Below are 21,670 nucleotides of genomic sequence, written 5' to 3' on the forward strand. Positions count from 1 at the left end.
GGAAGGATGCAGAACCTGCAAAATAATATGTGTGCATAATTTAAGGAAACTCATGAGTTTTGGTACTCTGTTGTTCAAACATCTCAACTGTGTCAAGTTTAGACACAGCATCCCATTTTTCTTGGCACAACTCGAATCCCTAAATTATCCGTCTTTTCAACCTACTCACAGGAACTTCTAGCTTTGTTAAAACATAAAGTAGCCAAGAAACTGCTTTACAAACAAATACCAGCTGAGGCAAGGGCTTAACCCTGGGGCAGGGTGCGGGGGCAGCCCGGCGGGCAGGGCTGCAGAGCTGCCTCCAGCTGTCACTGCCCTGCAGCACCCACTCCCTCTTTCACTACTGGAGAGCTGGTGCATCATATGCAATTCTCAGACATGCTGGGAAGTCCTGAGAGCATGCTGAATACATACTGGTGAGCACATCCTACTTGTGCCATTGGCTCAATATTGTGAGCTGCCCCCTCCAGCCCAAACTTAACCATTCTGCAAAAAATACTGCTAAGGGGAAGGTGATGACCTCGGTCTCTCACACGGACAGCAAAGGGCACGGTGCTACTCTCCACACAGTGACCCTGCTTTTCATCAGTTTCATGTCATGCAAGTGGCAAAGGCAGTGAAGTCAGCAGTGTTTCCTGGTGTTTCCCTCTGCTCTCCCTCTCTGCCCTGAATTTCCTCCTGTTCAGTGGAGACTGGCTCATTTCACTTCAAAAAACTCGGGCAGAAGAAGAAAATGATGACAGGACACACATGTTAACAACGAAAAAACATCAGCTGCTAACATGGCTCACCTACCAGTCTGCTTGAACTGCAGCAAGCCCTGAAAATGAGGCAGGGGTTTATTTTTAACATCTGTGTCAGATCTCTTTGCCTTTTAAAGAGTGTCTTTCTGCTGCTTGGGCCCCTTATCTGCTCAATGGCACTTCAGAGAGCTGCTCCAGCGGCTCTCCCTGTGCTCAGGAGCCTGAAAGCTGGAGTGTCCCTCCACTGCCTCAGCAAGTGCTGTTCACTCTGCTAGAGTCATCCTCTAAGAAATATGTACACATGGAAACAGGGCATACTGCAGATTGTGAGCAAGAGCCTCACCATGTCCACAGATGCATGCATGGCAACACACCAAGTTTCACTTTTATTTCTCTGGGCTCCAGACAGCAGAGTATATAACGTATCTTAAGCACAAAACTTAATTAAGTTTTAAAATTTTATTTAAAAAATATAAAATACTAACAGAAAGCTTTTCATTGCCTTGATAAAATATCCTTAGGCTAGGAGACCCTATCTAGGAGTCAGAATAAAATTTTAATCCTCCCATTCAAACTGCCACACAAACTGTGATGAAAGGATGCAGCACTGGGAAATAAAGAACTTGCTGACCATATTAATCCTTCATCTTCCATTCAGCTTCCTACACCAGTATCCTGTTTCCTTTTTAACAGCCAACAATGCTTCTCTATTTCCTTACATGATCCCCCATAATGCTATCATGTCAGACTTAAAAGCAATGCTTCTTAGTCACTAAATGAATTCTCTAATTTTTGTTATGGTTTATAGAAGATCTCTGACATCTACCTGTAAACAGTGACACTGTACACTCTAAAAGCCTACTTTCTGGTTCATCATGAAATGGCTGCTTTGCACAGAGAGCCTGCAATCCTTTTAATTCCGTCAGACTGACCCCATGACCAAGTGACAGTGACCAAGGGTGCAGCTGAGGGACAGGGACCCCAGAGTCCACCTCTGAGTGACATGGACAGCATTCAGTGATACCTTTTGCATTTCTCTTGTGTATCTTTTTATAAAGCAGACAAAAAATTACTGAGTAAGACAGTGCTTTACTACTGATAGGTGTGAACCATTTAATAATCATATTTTCCAAACCAGAGAAGCTAGTGCAAGCTAAACTTGTCATTTGACACAAGAAAATACAGCTATAGGGAAGAATTTTCTTTGTTTCAGAAAATTCTACACTAATAGCTGGCTGTTATTACACTGAAGGCTCCTCCATAGCACAACTCCTTAACAAGATACAAGTGAATCAGTTGGGTTAGATACACTGACACTTGTAACAGTTTAAAAAACTGAAAATTAAAATAGTTCCAAGTACCTGATGTACTACGTCTGATTTTGCCTTCCTGGGTCAAAACTCAAAAGCCCTATGAGAGAATATTTGTCCCAGGCAAGGTTAGCAAGACTAGTACCATTTGTGCAGAGCTATACCAATGTGCCTGGTTAAATAAATAAAATTCAGGTCACCTGCATATGTCAGGTCAGAGCTAGATGACCCACACCTCTGTTACTGTATAAATAGTAGGGTTATCACCAACACAGTCAGTCTTACCTTATTGTAGTACTGCACCTGAACCGAGTGCCACTGCCCATCGCTGACCCCTCCCGCAATGAACGGCGCCACTGTAGTGGTTGTCTCTCCTGCAAAAACAGGGGGAAGGGAAAAATAAGTCACCATCACTGCAAGAAACACAGAGAGACTCTCATTGGGCACACATGCAACTACCTTGCTTCATCAGGGGGGAATTTGGGTTTTGTCCTGCAAGACAATAAATAACCCCAGTTTCATGGAGTTACTCTGGTGCACAAAAACCAGCTTCTTGTGCATTTGGGTGAATTATGTTATTTTTTATCATGTTTCTGTAAAGCATGGTAGCAGATGCATTAGGTAGATACAGCTGTTGCTGAAGTGATCAGCTGAGGGAGAAATGTACATGAATTTCCCTGCATTTCTGCCAAAAGCACCCTTTGAGGTTTTTTTACTATGATGACTATTGTGATGGGATATTTTGTCAGGGAAGGGAAGCCTACTCCCTGTTAGAGCTGAGAAAGCAAAATCCAAAAGTACCCATGGTAACCTTGGGCCCAGCAAAATTTTACCAGTGATTAATGAAATTATTGGCAGCCTTTAGGTATTTAAATTTGAAAGCAAGACATTGCCATTGCAATTGGAAAGCTGAAGCTTTTAAGCCAGGACTGAGTCAGCAGAACCAGCTCAGTAACCAGGCATATCTGTTTCGAGGTAGCAGCAAAATAAACATTCATGTTGAAAGTACATAACAGGCCTGGCACAGAGAAGGGATTGCTCGCTTTTGCCTTTTTTTTTTTTTAACAGTTGGAAAATTCTACATAATAAACCACAGGAAAAGTAACTCCCCCCTGTAAGCTAACAAAGCTCATAGTATTGTTGAGCTTAAAATGTACTTTCAACTCTCTATCTGCAACAAATACCTAAGTGAAACATTATTCTTGTGTCCCCTACTCTCCTTTAACTCTCATCCCTCATATTTCTGTTATTTAAACAGTACATATTTCAGCTTAGCATGTATGACATCCTGCTGTGATGGTTTTTATCATATAGTGATAAAATCTGTGCTAATAACTGGGCTTTTTACTCACCTATCAAGTGTCTGAAAAAGAAAGATCATTGTTCTGCAATCTTTTTGCTTTGCTTTCTGTGAAAAAGTTGTTGCGACAGGTAATAAAGTGAGATCAGGTGTCCAAAACTTGTACTGTTCGTTAAAAGCCACTTAAAACTATAAAACATAAACCATTCTCCTTCCAAAGAAAATACCATTTGTAATATGCAGGACCAGACCTGCTCTCAGGTGCAGCAGTGCAAATCTAAATTTAGTTTCATGTATCTTAAAGGAGTTCTTTCACATTCAAATGCATACAAGTGCAAGCAGAATTTATTTTTTTCCCATTCATCCTCAGGGTACCTTCCAAGCAATTTGGTTCAAGTTTAGACAGGCGGAGCAGAGCTACAGAAGAAAGCACATCTCTCTGCAGCACACTATTTCATTACACTAATCCATTCAGAAACCTGCCTTAAAATCTAATTTGGACAACTTTGAGGTAATAAAGGGGAAATGTAACCGGATCTCTTCAACCCAAAGGGCCCAGATATTCACTTAAGCATCGCTGGTAAATCAGTGGGGTCACACAGGATTTACCATGGGGTCTGAGGGCAGCAGCCATCACTGGTGATGAGTGTGCAACACCAACGTGGGCTGTGCTTCTGCTTCTATGGCTTTACTGCTTGCAATGTCTCACTCTCCACAAAAATAAAACAGGAGGTGACTTGAACTCCAATGTCTATCCTGAATATGGATAACAGGAAATAGCGGGATTAGCTCCTGAATTGCGTGCCCAATACAGAGGCATAAACATCTCGCTTGACCTACACATAACTCCACGTGACTTACAGGACAACAGCCTTCCCCAGATATTTGTCTTTGTCTCAATGGAAAAATACCTTAAACCTGAGACAACCAGAGGTTGTCTGCACTACTGAGATTTCGTTTAGTCACCAAAGCCTTGCCACTGAAAGCACAGATCTGCTTCTGGGGATATATACTGCTTGAACGTTGCCTGTCAGCCCTCCTCTCTCTTCTCCTACAAGCTCCAGAAGACACTGGCTTAGTCCTAGTGCAGAAAGCAAGCAAATGCCAAAGCTGCCACTTGTTTCCTGGCCTACTGTAGCAATGAGTGGGCAGCTAAGCTCTCCTAAATTTGTTGTTGTTTATGGCTTCTTCTAAGAGGAGATGCTTCTCCAGTGCAGAAATGCATTCTAGAGACAGCACTGCTCCTCCTCAATCCCTAATGAATGACAGGCAGTTTTCACTTCTGCTAGCTTTTCCTTTGGCTTGCACGGATTATTTAGATAACATTTATGCACCTATGTTCCTCTGATGGTGTAGCGTAAAAATGCATAAACACACAACACTTATCACAGTGTGATAAAGAGAAGTCTCATTTAAGCAAACACTGGCTTGGGGGCCAACATTCAGGCTAGCCCCAATCTTTTATAGTAGTCATAAACTCTGGCTTTTATAACTGATATGTTGACAAGCTCCTGCCTACGACCGTGAGTGTAATCACCACAAACCGCTACAATCTAGAGTACACCCGGCATCAGTTGTGTACTGTGCAATGTCAGCCAGTAAATTAATGAGGCAGCAAATAGCCATATAAAATCACTGAAGTGCATTTCCAAACAGCTTGAGAGGATCTTCTGACCTCTAGCAGAAACGCTCAACTCAGATGGGACCTCACCTGCAGAGAAGGTGAGCTGGATCTGCTCCTCAATGATCTCCAGGGCAATGAAATCGTGCTTCTCGTTGAAACGCCCATTGTAGAGGAGGAGAGCATTCCTCTCCCTGGTTGCAAACCTAGAACACAGAGACATGGAGTTAGTTTCTGCTATAACAGCTTATGGATTGAAGACTGATGGTCAAGTCACCCAGAAGAAAGATGGCATTGTGTTTAGCAGAAGAACAAGCCTTTGAATCAATCTTCAGACAGAAAATTGTAAAACTGAGGAGTCAGCCACAGGATAAATCTACTCTTTCACAATCAACAAGGCAAGCAGATGGGAATTACAGAAATCTACCCTGCAGAGGTCTGCTGACCCTCAGGAGGGCTAAAATTAGGCAGACACAAGATGCAACAGCAGTATCTGACACTTGCCAAACAGTAGCACTTCCTGTGCTCTGCAAACAGTCTGACAGCTAGAAAGCATTTTCACATCAAAGGGGGGATCCTTGCTGCCTGCTTGCTGTCTAAATGCTACAGGGTCCTAGGACAGTCATCAACTGATTAAAAAAGCCTGATGGGGAGGTCAGGGGAAAGAAGAATAAGTGTTACTTTAATAACGCCATGTAGAAAATCAGGGTTAGTCAATCAACAGGTCAGTCAATTGGAGGAAGGAAAATAAACACTTAAATGATTTCACTAAATCAGCACCAATAGGTGCATTTTGGTTTTATTTTTCTTGTGCTACTAATATGGGATGTATCTTTCTACCAGAAAAAGGGGCAACCCCACTTTTAAAAAAGGCTTGTTCTCTTTTTTTGTCAGCACAGAACATTTTTTTCAAATTTCTGCTTGTTGTGAGTATTTTATAATTTTTAATTTAATTCTCTTATCTCTGGAGAGTTGCACACAGCTTTCATCTACTCAGAAATGCAAAAAAAAATTATTACACTTTACATTAACATTTTTACAAAGATTAATATTAGATAAAGAGAGAAAAAGAGAGAAACCATGGGAATTTCTTATGTTTCCCAATGGCAGTTTAGTCTGATTTTGTATTTTGAACTTCAGGAAATATGGCTGATTTAAATGAACCCACTTTTCCTACAAATGAATGAAATGCTGAACACAGCTAATGAAAATTGTCTTCCACACACAATAAGAAGTGACTCTTGTGCCTGTCCTATCTTGTCTAATAGCAAAACTCTCATGTGATGCAACAAAACCCACATTCAGAGAATGTGAATGAAGCAGTATTTTAGAATACCAGGGTTGGTATTTGAAAGAAAAAGTTTCAAAGACAAATAATATTTTTTACCAGAAGTTGTTTGTTAGATATATGTATGTTGTGGATCACAGTGAGTAAAGACATTTCAGAATTTGAGCTACATGGAAATGGGAAATTTTATTAATATATTTTTTAATGTTTTTGAAGGATTATGAATTGTTCTGGTTCAAAAAAAAGAAATCACAAATTTGATATTACCCGTAAAATACAAATTTCAAAGAATATGTATTATACTCCATCAAAATATTAATTAATATTTTGATTACTTTTAATCAGTTTTGAAATACATATTTATTTCTAGCTTTGTTTATCATAATATTATACAAGTAAAAGGCAAACTAAATTAATTACAATACCATTGAAATATATCAATACTATCAAAAAATGGTTTAGTTTTCACTTTTCACCATGAAACATTTCATCCAAAGGACAAAAAAATATGTAAAACATTTCCCAATACTATTTTTTCATGGATAACTGCTTTATCCAAATATTTTGATCACATTTATCCACAATATATATGAGCAAAGGAAATAGGAATAATACTAGTGATGCTTCTTCAGTGGGCAGGAAGATTTAGCATGATTAGCAACAACAGGAAGCTTAGTTCTGTTTGAATATATTTTCTCATATTCTTACAATTTCTTACTATAATTTTAAGTATGAAACCATTATTTATTAAACTATTACATTATTAAGCCATTTTGTATATTTCTTTATCTTTGCTCAGTTCCATTCTTTGTGACTAGTCAAAAGCAACTTTTGTATCATACTCATTGTTAAAAGCACTGCTGCTTTTGAACTTGTCTGGTTATCACCCACTAGCTGGGGGAAAAAATACTGGTCTTTAATAGAAGGGATATGTTTAATTTCATGACATAGGAAACAGAAGACTCTTTTTTAGAGAATTTTGCATAAACAATAAGAAAACCTCTCCAGTACCAGTGTCTCTTGGAGTGAAGGAGTAGTAAGTGTTGGAATTAAGCAAGGAAGATACATAATATTGGGAGCAGAAAGACATGCATGGTCATAACCTAAATACTTTAAAACTCATTTTAGTTATGAGACTGGACAATGCAAACATCCTGCTCTTTGCTAGGTGTGGGTCACGAGTCACCTGAGGCCGAGGGAAGTTGGACATCCTGGGATTTTACGAATGCTCCGAAATCACAAAATATGTAACGGCAAATCATCATCATTAGCAGTCAAACTGCTAATTCTTGCTGATCCTCACATAATGTTTTCCTCCTCCACTAAGGGATAATAAAAGCCAAAGAAATAGCTAGTGTAAGTAGAAGTGAACTTCAGGTGTGAAAAGCTAAATGTGTTGTCATTCCAGACAGGGTGGGATGAACCTCATGATGGCCTAGAATTCTTATAGTCACACTGAGTGGACTAAGTGGTGTTTAGCTCATGACTAAATATGCCATTGTGGTTCTAAAGATGGTGAAGAAACCCTGGTGTAAGCACTACCTTTGTACAGTACTTTGCTATTTCTCAGTAACCCCTACACAGAGCATTTGAGTCATTTTAACTTGAAGCACCCTAAACGTCAAAGCTCTCTTTCCAAAAGCCTGAAAAATGACACCTCATGGCTGAGGGGACAAGTCAAGGGTAGTGCAGGCAATTCATGCTGGCAGCCAGCCCAGACTGCTCCTTTGTTTGCTCTCTCACTGTAGGTCTGAGAAATCCAACAGAGTCTTTTGCTCTTCAGTTTTTCTGTGTACTTAGACCTAATGCTCTAAAACAATCTTCACAGGCACAATTCTTCCTTGCCTTGGCTTGTGTGCAAACCATGTCTGTGCTTTCTGATTTAACCAAAATGTCAAGATTCCATAAAATTTTGACTTTGGGATTAAGGCAGATGAAAGATAAAATGATAGAATCATAAAATGATAGAATGGTTTGGGTTGGAAGAGACCATAAAGACCACCTAGTTCCAACCACCCTGCCATGGGCAGGGGCATTTTCTGCTAGACCAGGTTGCTCCAAGTCCCATCCAGCCTGGCCTTGGACATTTACAGGGATGGGGCATTACTTACTTATATTAACAGAACATAAGGCATGGGGAGTCCCTCTGGGATCTTATTTCAGGAAAGTAAACTATGCTGAAGGACAGTACTAAAAAACATGCTGTATAAAAGTGATCTGGCACAGATGTGAAACACCAGGTAATGGCTGGGTGCTGGAGGGGACATAAGCCTGAAGGTGTTCTCCCTGACCACTTTCTCTGGACAGACACACAGACAGGTCTGTCCTTGCAGCTGCTGTTATACCTGTTAAAAATTCCCCAGCCCTGCTCTTTGGGGTCAGGACTAACACATTTTGTGTTGTTTACTCACAGTTAGCTGTGAGGGAAAACCAAAAGTCAATCCTGACTGGCTAAACCATGGGAAAGCTGCAAACCTACCCCCTCCCTGGAGAAGAGGCATGTGTGCACCTGAAGCTCTGGCTCCACACCAAGCAAATCCTATGTCTGACCCAGGAAGTCTTCTCCAGAAGAGGGGTTTTTCCCAGGCAAGGGAGAGCTCTTGCCCATGACTGCGGCTGCTGTCATTGCTCTTCCTTGCCTACTTGAGCACCCCCAGGGGAAAAGTGACAGCCCAGAAGAAGACTGCCCAACATGGGGCAGATGGGATGGGGATAAGACTACTTGTGCCTGGGAGCTGGGATGGACCCAGAAGCAGGACCTGGGTATGAAGGCCAGAAGGAGCTAGGCGAGGAGCTGGATCAGATGGGGTTGTCCCAATCCCAAGGCTGAGGACCACTGGAAAGCAAGAACCTGAGAAGGACCAGACTATGCTTAGCCATGGCCTGACATGCCCAGGTCCTCTCACAGGTGGGGAAACAGGAGACAGGAAGAGTGCTCCCAAATGAGGAGCACAAACGGATGGGTTCTGAAGCTGGGCTGAAGGTCAAGAAGCCAAAGGCCCAGCTAGTAAAAGTGTCAAACCCAACATCCACCCCGGCACTTCTGTGGCTGAAGGCTGCTGATGGGTGGCCAGAGTGGTCCTGGTTTCCCTTCTCCCCACTCCATCACCCTGAGTTACAACAGGGAAGGTCGTGAGTCAGCAATTCAGAAACATCCACAGAAGGGCAGAAAACCAAATGCTTTCAAATAACATGCCAGTGCCCTGCTCGCAGGAGTCACCGTCAGAAATCCCCACAGTGACCTTCAGGGGTAGGTCTTCGGTGGGTAACACTATGTGACAAACAGTCCCAAGCTCAAGCAAGAAGCCATCAGCCACAGAACCCTTCCCCGCTGGGACTTACATGAGGGAGACAGTGAAGTGGAAGCGCTGCCGCAGGCCCTTGAAGGTGATGAAGGACTGAGGGGGGAAGCTCCTGGTGGTCATCTCGCAGTACGGCCGCTCGTACTCGCCTGGGGGGCACTCGCACTTGAAGCCCCCGATGAGCAGGTTCACGCAGGTTCCTCCATTCTTACACACCCCTGGAGCACAGCGGCCAGAGCGTGCGTTCACCTCACAGGACTCTCCTGCAAGGGGAGAAGCAGACATCAGGGAAGGTGACACCTCACCCCAGCAGCAAGCTGTGACACTCAGCTACCCAAGTGGTTCTGCTACAGGTTAAGCTGCTTCCAAACTTCTACACCCGACCTCCTAAGCAACCGAGGTACAAGCCTGTGACTGTTGGGGTAAGGATGTTGTATCTTCTTCAAGTCTGAATTTTCAGGGAAGTGTGGGATATGATTTGCTGAGTAATCCTCTTGCAAATATCCAACAACATTGGCCTCTGGTTTTCAGATTCCTTGGTTGCTTCCAAACTGGGTGACAAATATAGAGCTGGTGACAGACAGATCTAGATGGAAGGAGGTAAAAAACCTGCACATTCCCTGTCAACCAAAATATGTGCAAATTATTTTTGGTGCTTCACTACAGTTGGAAATTGTGTAAAACAGATAAATGCTTTCACTTTGTCTTGAATGGAATTTGGCTTTGCTGCCCATTGTGGCAACAGGGCATGGATGAGCTCATGACAAAGCTCTCAAAATTTCTATGGCAAGAATAAGCAGGATACAGATGACATATGGATTGCTTCCACCTTTTCCCACAAATGCATCCTGCAGGTGATGACCATTTTCTGAACCCTTTGGAGCAGGGCGTGGTAACTCTCCACAGAAGTTACAGATTCTGTGTGCCACTTGCTAAAGTGTTTCACCCCTAAATACTTCATCTTTATTCATCTCCAAAGCATGAAGGAAGGTGTGTTAAATACAATACTAAAGAATGCAGTGTCTTGCTTTGTGCATATGCTGTGGGTTTTTTTCCTGTGCTTGCCCAAAATCTGAGAATGAATCCAAATTTAAAAGAAGTAACGTAGAGAGGATATTCATTTTAAAAAATCTGCTGCAGTTGGGACAAAAGCAGCTGCTGAATTAATCATTGTACAGAAAGCTAAACCCTCTGTATGAGTTAATTAGTTAACATTTGTGTTTTGACATGTGTCTTCCTGTGGTATAAAGCATGTTCACATCCCACATGTAAAACTGTTCAGAGAAACTGGAGGAGGCATATAGTTGAATTGAACCAAGTAACTGTGTCTGACAAATAAATGTAGAGCAAAACTACTCAACACAGCCAGCTGAAGGACCAGATTTCTAACAGCTCAGTGCTTGCATTATTACTCGCCACCAGGTGATACAATTACATTGGGACAGGCTCTTTACAGTTGTGCTCAGCAACAGGACAAGAAGGGGCAACGGGCACAGACTGAAAAGTAGGAAGTTCCATCTGAGAATGAGGAAAAACTTGTCTCCTTTGAGGGTGACAGCGCACTGAAATGGGCTGCCCAGAGAGGCTGTGGAGTCTCCTTCTCTGGAGATATTCAAAACCCATCTGGATGTGATCCTGCATAACTTGCTCTAGGTGTACCTGCTTTAGCAGGGGGTTGGATAGCAGAGACCCCTTCCAACCCCGACCATTCTGTGATTGATTCAAGCACAGTTAAAACCATGAAAATACATTCCTGTAGGAAAGTAAAAGCAGCAGGAGCTGTGGGCAGTGACTCATTAACAAAGGCAAATTTAAATGGAAACTTTTGCTCTATTTGCTGCCCCACAGCCCTGCTCCCACAGGTTCCCACGCCAAAGCTGCCCACACCAGGAGGCAGGCTGCAGCCAGCAGTACTGCTGCACCCAAACCAGGATCTGCACCTCCTTTCTGGGCCAGGCTGTAAGCTGACGTGGTTTGCAGCTGGTTTAGCCAATGCCCCAAGGGTAGTGATCTCTGAGATAAGGTGAGGTGGGCAGCCTGGTGGTTTTGGCTCTCCAGCTTTGCTGCCTTTTTCTTCTCACATCAGCATCATGTGCCTTTCAGACAGGTATGGTTTAAGCTGGCAAAAAGCAGGAGCAAACACAAGACTGCTATGATCAGGAGCCAGGCAAATGCACTCCCCATCCAGGTGGGCTCAGCTCTGGAGGATTGACCTGCTCTGTGCCTTACTCTGAACTATACCCATATAGCCTTGAGACCAAGTCTGTGCTTAGAGCTTTGCCACTTCAGCACTGATGTTCCTACATTCTCACTTTAACATATTAAGTGAATGCTGTGAAAATCACTTGATAAGTATCTTCCTGTTTCCATTTATCAGCTCTACGTATCAGGCAAGATTATGTGAATACACTTTCCTTAATACTTTTAAATGCTCTACAGCGTGTTTCCTTTGGAAAAAATGATACATATCATCCAAGACAGGAAATTCCCCTGGTATATAGGATATGTCATACGCAGTACACACACGCATCAGATGTTTTAGGAGGACATTACAGCAAGCACTTGTTGATGATTCACTACATAAGCACAGCCCTTATACACATATCTTGTGTACCAAAACACTCAAAAAAATGGAAAAACAAAATTCCTATAGAAAGACAAAACACAGGCTTGTTGCTTTAAAAAAAGTTGTAGGATATTTTGTGAAATAAGCCTCTGACTCAGAGAGAGACTCTCATCAAGGCTTTCTGGGAACAGAATGATGTATTTTGGAAAAGCAAATAACACGCAGGCTTGAATACACAGAGAGAGAAAGGGTGAGCTAAAAGGAGAGATTCCTGGCATTGCAGCATGCTGAGGAAATGCCATGGCGATACAGAGGTGAAATACAAAAGCTTAAGCTGGAAGTCATTGATGGCTCTGTATGAATTCTGTGATATAACAAGAATGTACAGACCATTTATTTAGATACCTGTACTTATACAAGCCATAAAACTATTTAAGACAAAAGAAAGCTTACAGAAAAGTTCTATTGAATTGTGTTTATTATTTCTTTTCATTATGATGTCTAAAGGAGTAAATTAAAAGAATATACCTCAAGATTCTTTGTCCTATATTCATTCAGCTGTAGCATCATTGATGTCCCAGTTACTAAAATTATTCTGAATTCTCTTAAGTCTGTAATCTAAATGAGAGCTGCATTTGATGCATATTCTTTGATGTTGAATTTTCATATTTTGTGTATTTACCAAAATATATTAAAATAGTGGTTTTGAAATCTCAACTGCAAATCCAAGGTGTTACTGTGATTCGAGGTACAAAGGTTACCAAAAAACCTTGTTTTATGCACTTAAAAACCTTAATTATAATTTTTTCCAAAAGTGCCTGGAATTATTTAGAAACAAAACATTTTTGCCTTTATGGAGTAGCCATCTGAGCAAGAATTCAAAGCACTGCTTTGATCAGGACTGGCAGCAGAAGGCACCTTTGTGTCACTCTTGGGTTTGTCACTTCCAAGGGCAGCCACCTCCCCTTGGACACATCGCTGTCCCACAGCTCTCCCCTGCAGGAGCTGTGAGGCACAGCTTAAAAACCATCCTCAGAATTTGAACCGAAGCCTGCATGGACTTGAAGGAAGAGCTGGCTGCTGGCTGGAGCTGGAGTCAGAAGGCCCTAAGGGAAGAGCTACTTGAGCAGCAGAAAAGGAAGGGAGCTGCACGCGCCAGCCTTCGGGAATGAAAAGCGCCTGTGTGCCTGCTTGCAGCTGAAGGTCGGAGGGCTGGGATGCGCTGTCAGAAGGGAGGCCTTACAGTCTGGTAGGAAAAAATAGTACAGAAGAGGGAGAGCTGCTGTGCAGTGAGGGTCTGGAGGGGCTGGGGTGATAAAAGCACAGCCCAAATAGCTGTCACACAAAGCCTGGGGTCGGTCTGTGATGTTGGCGATGGCAACATGGCTCAGCCACTCACCCAGCCCGTGAAACTCTTCTTTGCTCCTCACAGCACTTCCTTAACTAATATGATTTTATTTTTCACATTGCATTTTAGGAATCACTGAACAAACTAGTTACACATCACAGCTCTGTGAAATCCAAGCAGGGGATGTGAAGATCAGCTCCTCCAGCTGCTAAAGCTAAAGCATGCACTGTCAGATAACACGGGCTGTGGCTGCCTGTTATCTGCTGGCAGATTCCTGGGCTTTGAAAAAATTCTGGCCCTTGCCAGAAATCAATTTAGTGTGACATGACAGTAGCTGATCTTATAGGCTCCCAATTAATATTGATGACTCTTAAAGATGAGTCCTGTGGATTTTCTGCAGCCCTTTATGTTGTGCTTCCCATTTTTAAAGCCCTTGAGATCAAAACGTCATAGTTGCTTTTGACACTGCATCCTATTCACAAACATCCTGTCTTTAATACATATCCTCTTTAATTTTAGGACTAATGCTACAAAGATGTTAATCATAAAATTTCTGTTGCTAAGTTTATGTAAGTGAGGACACCACAATATCAGGTGCAAAATAACAAGAACAGGCAAAGACAAAGGCTTGTTAGATTTGGTCTTCCTCTGACCTATTCCAAATAAAGTAATGAAGGTTTAACTAATAAACAATAAATGCTGATGAAAAAAGTGAAAAGAAATAATAATAAGCTGTCTTAAAACTGAGACAATAATATCCCAGTTGCAAATGCCTTCTGAGCTAACATTGTGGGTTTCAAGTAGCACACTGGTGCCCGTCAATGAGCTGGTCTTCGCAGAAATCTGTGGTTTTGCTGATGAGTTGTTTGACATAACAACAACATTGTATAATGTTTAAAAGCTTTCTGGAAGCAACATAATGGCATCCAACTACATAGAGAATTCCTCTTCACATCAGTTTACTGCAGTGTGTTTCCCCAATATACCAGTTTAGGGACTAGTCCTCAAAATTTTTTACTATTCTCTGATTGTTTTCAACTGAAACACTACATTAAATATATATTTACAGGAAGCAGCAGATCTGCATTGATACTCTTTTTTTTTTTTCTTCAGTTTCCCTGGGCATGTTAGTTTTTCACTCACTGTCTGTGACTGTTTGACTTGAACTGATTCTTTTCCCCTCTCCTCATCCTGCCACTTGTTCTAGACACATATTAATCTTCTCTATGTTTATAGTTGCATTACCAGAATAAAAATCATTTTGAGAAGCTGATTTGAGCAGCCCACCTAAAATGGTATACTTTAAACTGGAAAGGAGAATACACAAGAAATAAGGCAAAAGGAGAAACAACAAGAAATAGAACAACTAAATTCTTCAAACAATTCCCATTGACCCTTTGCCCTAATAAAGAACCAGCTATCATTAAAAACGTATTTGCTATCTTGCACATTATGGGAAATCAATCCTCCTTTTCCTCTAGTAACAAAAGCACTACTAACCTTACACGACAATTGGCACCAAAGTAATCAGTGCCCTAAGTAATAAGAAGGTTGTTAAAAACAAATTAGCTGCAGAATCTACTTGGAAATCTCTACTGGAACAAGAGATAAAGAGGTTGGGATCCAGCGCTTTAGGGGTGGTTTCACCGCAGTTCAGACTGAGTGGGAGTTACCATAGTCCCCTCCTTTCCCCAAGTACGCCGCAGTTTCCTCCCCCTCCCTTGTGCAGGCATTCATGTAATCCTGCAGTTGACTGATTTGTAGAGCTAAGATGGCAAAACACCATTCATTTCTTTATTGAAGGGTTAGTGATCTTCCAGTTAAGTCCCTCCTAGGATTGATGGGATGAATAGCACAGCAAGCACGTGGGAAGGAGGCAGGACCATGCACCCAGGAATAAGAATGAAGGAATGGTCTGAGAAAGGTTTAACTGTTATGGAAATACAGCTTTAAGCCATTTTAGATGGCTCACATGTGAGTCTAGTGGCTCAATGCTTGCCTTAAGTGAACTGGCTCAACATCTCCAGTAGATACCCACCTCTCTCCACTGATTGTACATGGATATACTGCAGGAAAATTTGCCTAAACCATAGGTGCAAGTCAAATAATAAAAATTAGCATTGGATTTTGCCCATAAAGGAAAATTAATGACTTCAATGGCTCTGTGGTGCATAAGTCCACCCTCAGAACCTCGTGGGAGGTCAGCCTTACCTCCCAGCAAATTGACAGCAAATGCCAATTACCAATGAAATGTGAGACAAACAGAAACACTAGCCAACTCATTCTGAATGATGGGGAAGCTGGATCAAATAGAAGTTAGAAGCCACTGGTGTACTAGTGACTGAGATTAATTAGGGGACAACTAAATTCATGTACCATTTTACATTTGACTCAGAAGTGTTATTTGAATAACAGATGTAAAATCTGGGTTTGTTAGAAATCAAGGGCCAAACCCCTACAGCCACTTCAGAGAGGCCATGCAGACTCAATACTATTGACACTGATGGTCATGACTTTGTGAGGTTTCTAAATTACACTGCTACTAAACCTTAAAACTTGAAAATACATTTTGGTCTTTCCTTTCACTCATTTGTTTACATTTTTAGCACTGGGACTGATTTAGGTTAATTTAAATTATCCCAAATCCTCTTATAGGGAGAAACACCAGCTTAAGGTCTATTTTACAGTTTCCCTCCTTTCTTTTGCTTTCTGCTTCCTTTGCTGCTTTCTGCCTTATAAAGGCATATTATGAGAAGCAGGTTGAAGTAAAATAATACATAAATACCTCTACAGACATACTCCACACATACACATTCACACTGCTGACTTGCAGTGACAGCTGTCCTGCAGAATTTCAGTTGCTCACCATTCCAGATTTAATAACATGTATTTGCAGGAGAGTAACCTGACTTTATAACACTAAGCAAAGTAACATTCCTCTCACACTACGTATATAGCTTGCCAAGCAGTTCTCTGAAGTGATAGGTAGAAGTGATTCTATAATAAGATACTCCGGAAATCACCCTTTTATCTCTGGATCTACTTTAGTTTTTCCGTGGGCATAAGCACTAAGCTCTGAGCTGGTGGGAAGGAAGTGTGCAGAATTAGCACTGCTCTTTTGGATACATATACATATATATAGATATATCTTATACCTCTCCTTTACCATCACCCTTCTCCCTTCCCTGTGCTTCTTCCATAAAGTTCTCCCTAGGCATCCCTGATAACTCACAATTCAGATTTTCAAAAATCATGACTCAGCTAAATAAGGGTCACAAGATTTTTAACCATGAGATGCCTTAAAATAACGAATGTGAGGAGCTTTTTATTCTCTTTTATTTGCCTCTGAAGCTGTGGGTGTCATCTGCTGGCCTAAGGCATCTAAGAGTTCTTGGCAGTAAAATTCCAGCCCAAAATGTACAACCAAAATTGTCTGTTCTGAGGGAGCTCCCATTCCCCCTCACACTTCAACAGGATGATGCTACTTGAACCTTCAGAGTTCCTCTTCCCACCAGGGTCCTCAAGGAAAGCATCTGCACCCTGGCTGCTCTGAAGTCCTGCAAGCTTCTGGGAGGAGGAGGACCACCATGAAAGTGTCCCATGGGCCCAACAGGCAAGGGAAAGACCAGAACTCCGTCCTACCTGCTGATCCTTCCCCACTGGAAACCAAGCTAAACTGTATTTTACAAAAGCAAAGGCAGCAAAAGCAGGTCTCCATCTCTCAAGCTGCTTCAGGCTGTGCCTGCTGATGCAATGCACACGCAGAGCAGCCACTGAAACAGTGCCTGGCCCTTTGAGAGCCCCAAACCAGGCCCAGGATCCTGGAGCACCACCAGCCTGAGCAAAGATGATCCATTTTCCCTCAACTCCTCCCCTTCCCTGGTCACAAAACAAAGCAAAACAAAAGACACCCCGCAGAGAGGGATGGATGGATTGATGATTTGGGTTGTTTTGTGTTTTTGCATTTAAATGAGAAGGAATAACTGGGGGAGGTGGGAGGGAGAAGAAACAATACTGAGGAGGATTAGTGATATTTGGGGCACATCTGTTGGAGAAATGAATTAGTCTGTGGATTGCAGAAATTATGAGCATGTTCTCAAGATGATATATGCTCAGTGTTGCACAATCACTGGACCTCATCTTCCTAAGCAATTTCCACCAGTGCCAGCAAGAACAGAGCATAGACAAAAGTCACAACTGAATACCTGTGGTCTCTTCTTTGCGTATTTGTTGAGGATTAAAAATTCCCAGGCATTAAGTTTCCACTCCATCTACACCAGGCAACTCACCTTTCTGAGTCATGAGGCCAGAATGGTGTGAGCAGCAGTAGTCCAACCAAGATTTATCAGAAGTATTGTGATTTTTTTTTCTGAGAGCAACCTGGTGAGCAAGGAGCCAGATGCCACAGTAAAATATTCTCCATTTAAGAAAACACCAAATTCTGAAGCTCACCTTATGGTCTGGGAAAGAAAAGAGGTAACTCATGATTTTATAGCCCATGGACTGGTGCCAATACCTCCAAAAAAAGTCCCAGCTGCTTGTTTTGCAGAGGTAGGGCACATGCCCAATGGCAAACTCATGAAGAGACATCTCTGTGTGAAACCTGGGCACTGGTCCCCTGCAATGAGCCAGTGGGAAGGGGTGCACACAATGACTGGTTTCCCCCCTGCTGCCTGCTCCCACAGCACCAGACATAATCACCCCCAGGCTTCTGAGGAAATGCTGAGGAAAAGCACTCTTTCGGAATGCTTTAGATGTGGTGGATGAGAAAAACCCATAGAATCACAGGGTCGTTTTGGTTGGAAAAAGCCTTAAGCATCCAAGCCTTTAGCCTGCCACACCTACTTAACAACAAATTTTGCCCTATGGGGTCCAGTGGATAATTTCTTAATGTCTTAATCTTTAATCTTGGCTGATTTGACAACGGTCTCTTAGCTCTCTAAATTATTGAACCATTTATTGTAATGTACAGGGCCCTCGCAAGGTGTCACCTCCTTCAGCATTTGACCTGTAAGGTAAAGCTTTAGAAACCTTTTAGGTTCTGTCTCTCTCACAGAACTAAACACAGTAAAAATCTACACAAGAGAAAAAAGAAATGCACAAAAATTTCCAGTTATGTTGAACTCTGGCAGGTTTACATGTAAGACAATTCATCATAATAAAATTGCAGTGATTTGGTGTAAGATACGGTGATGAAGCAGTGCCTTTCAATAAAAGCCTAAGCTTTATCTCTGGATGTATTATCAGGGGGATGACATTATTATAGATGTCAAAGATAAACTAGATTATGCCATTGTGTCTGCAATTTGCATTGTCTTACTTGGAATAAATCTCTTCCTAAAAATCCCACCTTAAAACCAGTGAAGAAGCTGGAGGTGTAAGAATAAAGCATCCCTTTGCATAACACATTCATTTACAGAGGAATATCCCTCCCTCCATTTATTTTTAAGAGGCACAATCACCCTCTACCCTTACTACATATGCATCTGATATTATATTTTATTTTCTTGGCTCTCTATGCCCCTTGATTCCTCTCCAGGAGTGTTACTCGAGGCGGGGCACATGGAGGGAACCGAAGGCTGGAGCAGCCCCCATGGCTGGCAGGACAGATTCCCTTTGGGACAACTTTGCAGGCTGATCCATATTTGCTTCTCTGCACACCTGCAGGCACTTCAGCATGGGAACCAGCTGCCAGGCCTAGTCCTCACCTCCTTCCATGGGCAGCAGTGAGACAGAAGAAGGGGACAGACTCATTGTGCTTCTGCTCAGATGACAAAAAAGATTATTTCATCCTACAGAGCTGCAATTTTTCCTGGGCACCAAATGCCACCACCGGCACCATTAACTCCACAAGGCTGCTGTTCCACAGGCTGTTTTGGCCTCACACTGGGTTTTTCAAAATACATTAAACTATTTATGTGAATGAGGAAAGCAAGCAAGGCGTGGTGGCTGTGGCAGGGGTGTGTGTTCAATAACATCTTTTATCAACAGGAACTCAGGAGCTGGAAAACCAGACACGCTTTCAGGCACCATCAGGCTTCCTGCTCACTTTCAGCCTGGTTTCCCTAAGCTGCTTTCCACAGAGATCAACCAAAGGGTTGCAACTCCCAGTTCCTAAATTGGTAGGCAAGAGGAAAGCTCTAGCACTTATTTTTGATCAAGTTAGCATCTCAAAGCAGTTCAAAAAGGGAACACATCTGCAAATAACTGCCCTCGGAAAGAAGAAAAATGAAGGCTAAAGAATACGCAGAAAAGATCAGTGTCTCCCTTTCAAGGGCAAACATTGCTGTTTTCTTTAGGAGAGTTCAGCCCTTATTTCACTAAGATCCCACTTAATTTTCTCCATGTAAATGTTACAGACATAATGATTCAGCTCACAAGAGACAGAACACAGAAGAAGCCATCTCCCCTTGTCCCCAGCAGCTTGCTGGGATTGACTGCACAAGCAGCTAACTCCACGCATCTCCACTAAAGGAAGGCTGGTAAGAGCCTACATTTTGTGTTTTCCATAAATTAGAAGTTTTCACAGGAAAATCTCACTCTCCCATTTTCTGTGTAATCCAATACTGTCATAAATATCACGGCAATGTAGAACCAGGCAGAGACCTCAAATCAAATCATGCCCCTTAACATCTTAGGTGGTCCCAGAAGCTCTGGTGGAAAGAAGCATAATGGCCAATTAGTGAGAATAACTGAAGAGAAGCCATAAAATATTAATAACGCAACAGAAAACCACGCTTAAAGTCAATCTACTATTGTAATTACATGTTAGGAAGCTAGAGCTCTACATTTTCATTTTATATGAGAAGAATTAGATTAAAAGAAAGGTATACTTAAAAGCACTGTGTAACTGTCTACTATGAATCGTAGTTCAGAGGTTCAGCATCATGGGGTAGATAGTGCTGGCAAAACAAGATGCTCATCAAATTCCCGTTCTTATACATTGAAAGAAAATTCTGAAAAAAACAATCAAAAATGCCCCTTTGCTTGTCAAATTAAAAGGATTAGGGTTAAAAAGATAATCCCATAATCTTATGTTTTGGTAGCCTCAAAAATATTTGGTACACAGCTCCGGAACACAAACTGAAAACAAAAAGCAACTTAATCAGGGAAATTGACTTTTTCTTAACGAGTCCTGAAGAAGGGATTGTCATGTCACACACATCTTGCACAAAAAATCTCAAAATCCATGTATTTTTAAACCTACACAACAGATGGAAATTCAAAAGTTACTTCCTTAAAAAGTATTTTGAAATGGACTCATAAAAAATTATTCCAGCCAGCTTCCACAGCTTGCACTTATCTCTGCTTACAGCAGTCCAGTAGATTAAAATTCAACCTTTTTGTTAAATACCATTAAATTTTAAAGTAACTTTAAATGGTTACCATCTTGTTAGAGTTAATACACTTCATTGTGTCAATTAGGATGTGTTTAATTATTAATATAAGACACTCATCTTCATATCTTCATCTTACAATAGGCACATCAGTTGTGCTGACCCTTTGAAGCTGGCCTATCTAATTAAAATATGCTTTTTAATTATACTATATGAAAATGCTGTTTCAAAGGTCTCATATGCTTCTCTACAGAGAGAGACAGCCTGAAGTAAAGTATCTTCATCTTGATTTTTAGAAACTGAGCGCTCAGACTGGTGACTGCTCGGGAAGCTGTGTTTCGGGGGCACCGTACAGTGCGGGTCGCAGAACAAAACCCGCCCCAGGAGGAGCAGGGCTGGGATGCAGGCACTGAACCATGATGGTCTAAACAAAAGAGCATTTGCAACAACAATGAAGCTGTGGTTCCCACCACGCTCTGCACAACTGTAATTATCTTGACGTTCAAGGCCAAGTGCCTCAGTCTGGTGCTCAACTGTCGAAACTTTCAATCATCACAACACAAAGAACAGGGGCACAAGAAACTATTCTATGCTTTTTTCCTTCTAACAGGGTATCACGCTGATACCCTCATCTCTGCACCCAACCATCCTTCCTGCCACTTTCCCGTTGTTTATCCACTGAAAAAAATTAAAATGTCTAATTTGGGAATTATAAATATGTATACAGAAGTCCAACATGTTTTTCATAATTCAGTCTTACTGCTTCCCAGTTCTGTTTCCCAGTATTTTTATTTGCAGACAGGAGAAAAGGAGCCCCATTACCTTGATCCTTGGAAGCTAAATTTCTTTTTTGTT

The 21,670-nt window shown here is 41.8% G+C and overlaps 1 protein-coding gene across 1 annotated transcript in view; it reads right to left on the reverse strand.

Annotated features, from left to right (window-relative positions):
- The window catches only part of CELSR1 (cadherin EGF LAG seven-pass G-type receptor 1), a 179,395-nt gene that overhangs the window by 69,214 nt on the left and 88,511 nt on the right, over window positions 1-21,670 (reverse strand). The window contains exons 4-6 of the mRNA XM_017745892.1: window positions 9,605-9,827; window positions 5,065-5,180; window positions 2,339-2,427 (exon numbers count right to left, since the gene is read on the reverse strand). Coding sequence (XP_017601381.1) covers window positions 2,339-2,427; window positions 5,065-5,180; window positions 9,605-9,827 — 428 coding nt within the window. The remainder of the gene's footprint in view (window positions 1-2,338; window positions 2,428-5,064; window positions 5,181-9,604; window positions 9,828-21,670) is intronic.

The sequence above is a fragment of the Corvus brachyrhynchos genome, unplaced genomic scaffold (assembly GCF_000691975.1).
Source record: "Corvus brachyrhynchos isolate BGI_N302 unplaced genomic scaffold, ASM69197v1 scaffold239, whole genome shotgun sequence".
In the NCBI taxonomy this organism is placed as follows: Eukaryota; Metazoa; Chordata; class Aves; order Passeriformes; family Corvidae; genus Corvus; species Corvus brachyrhynchos.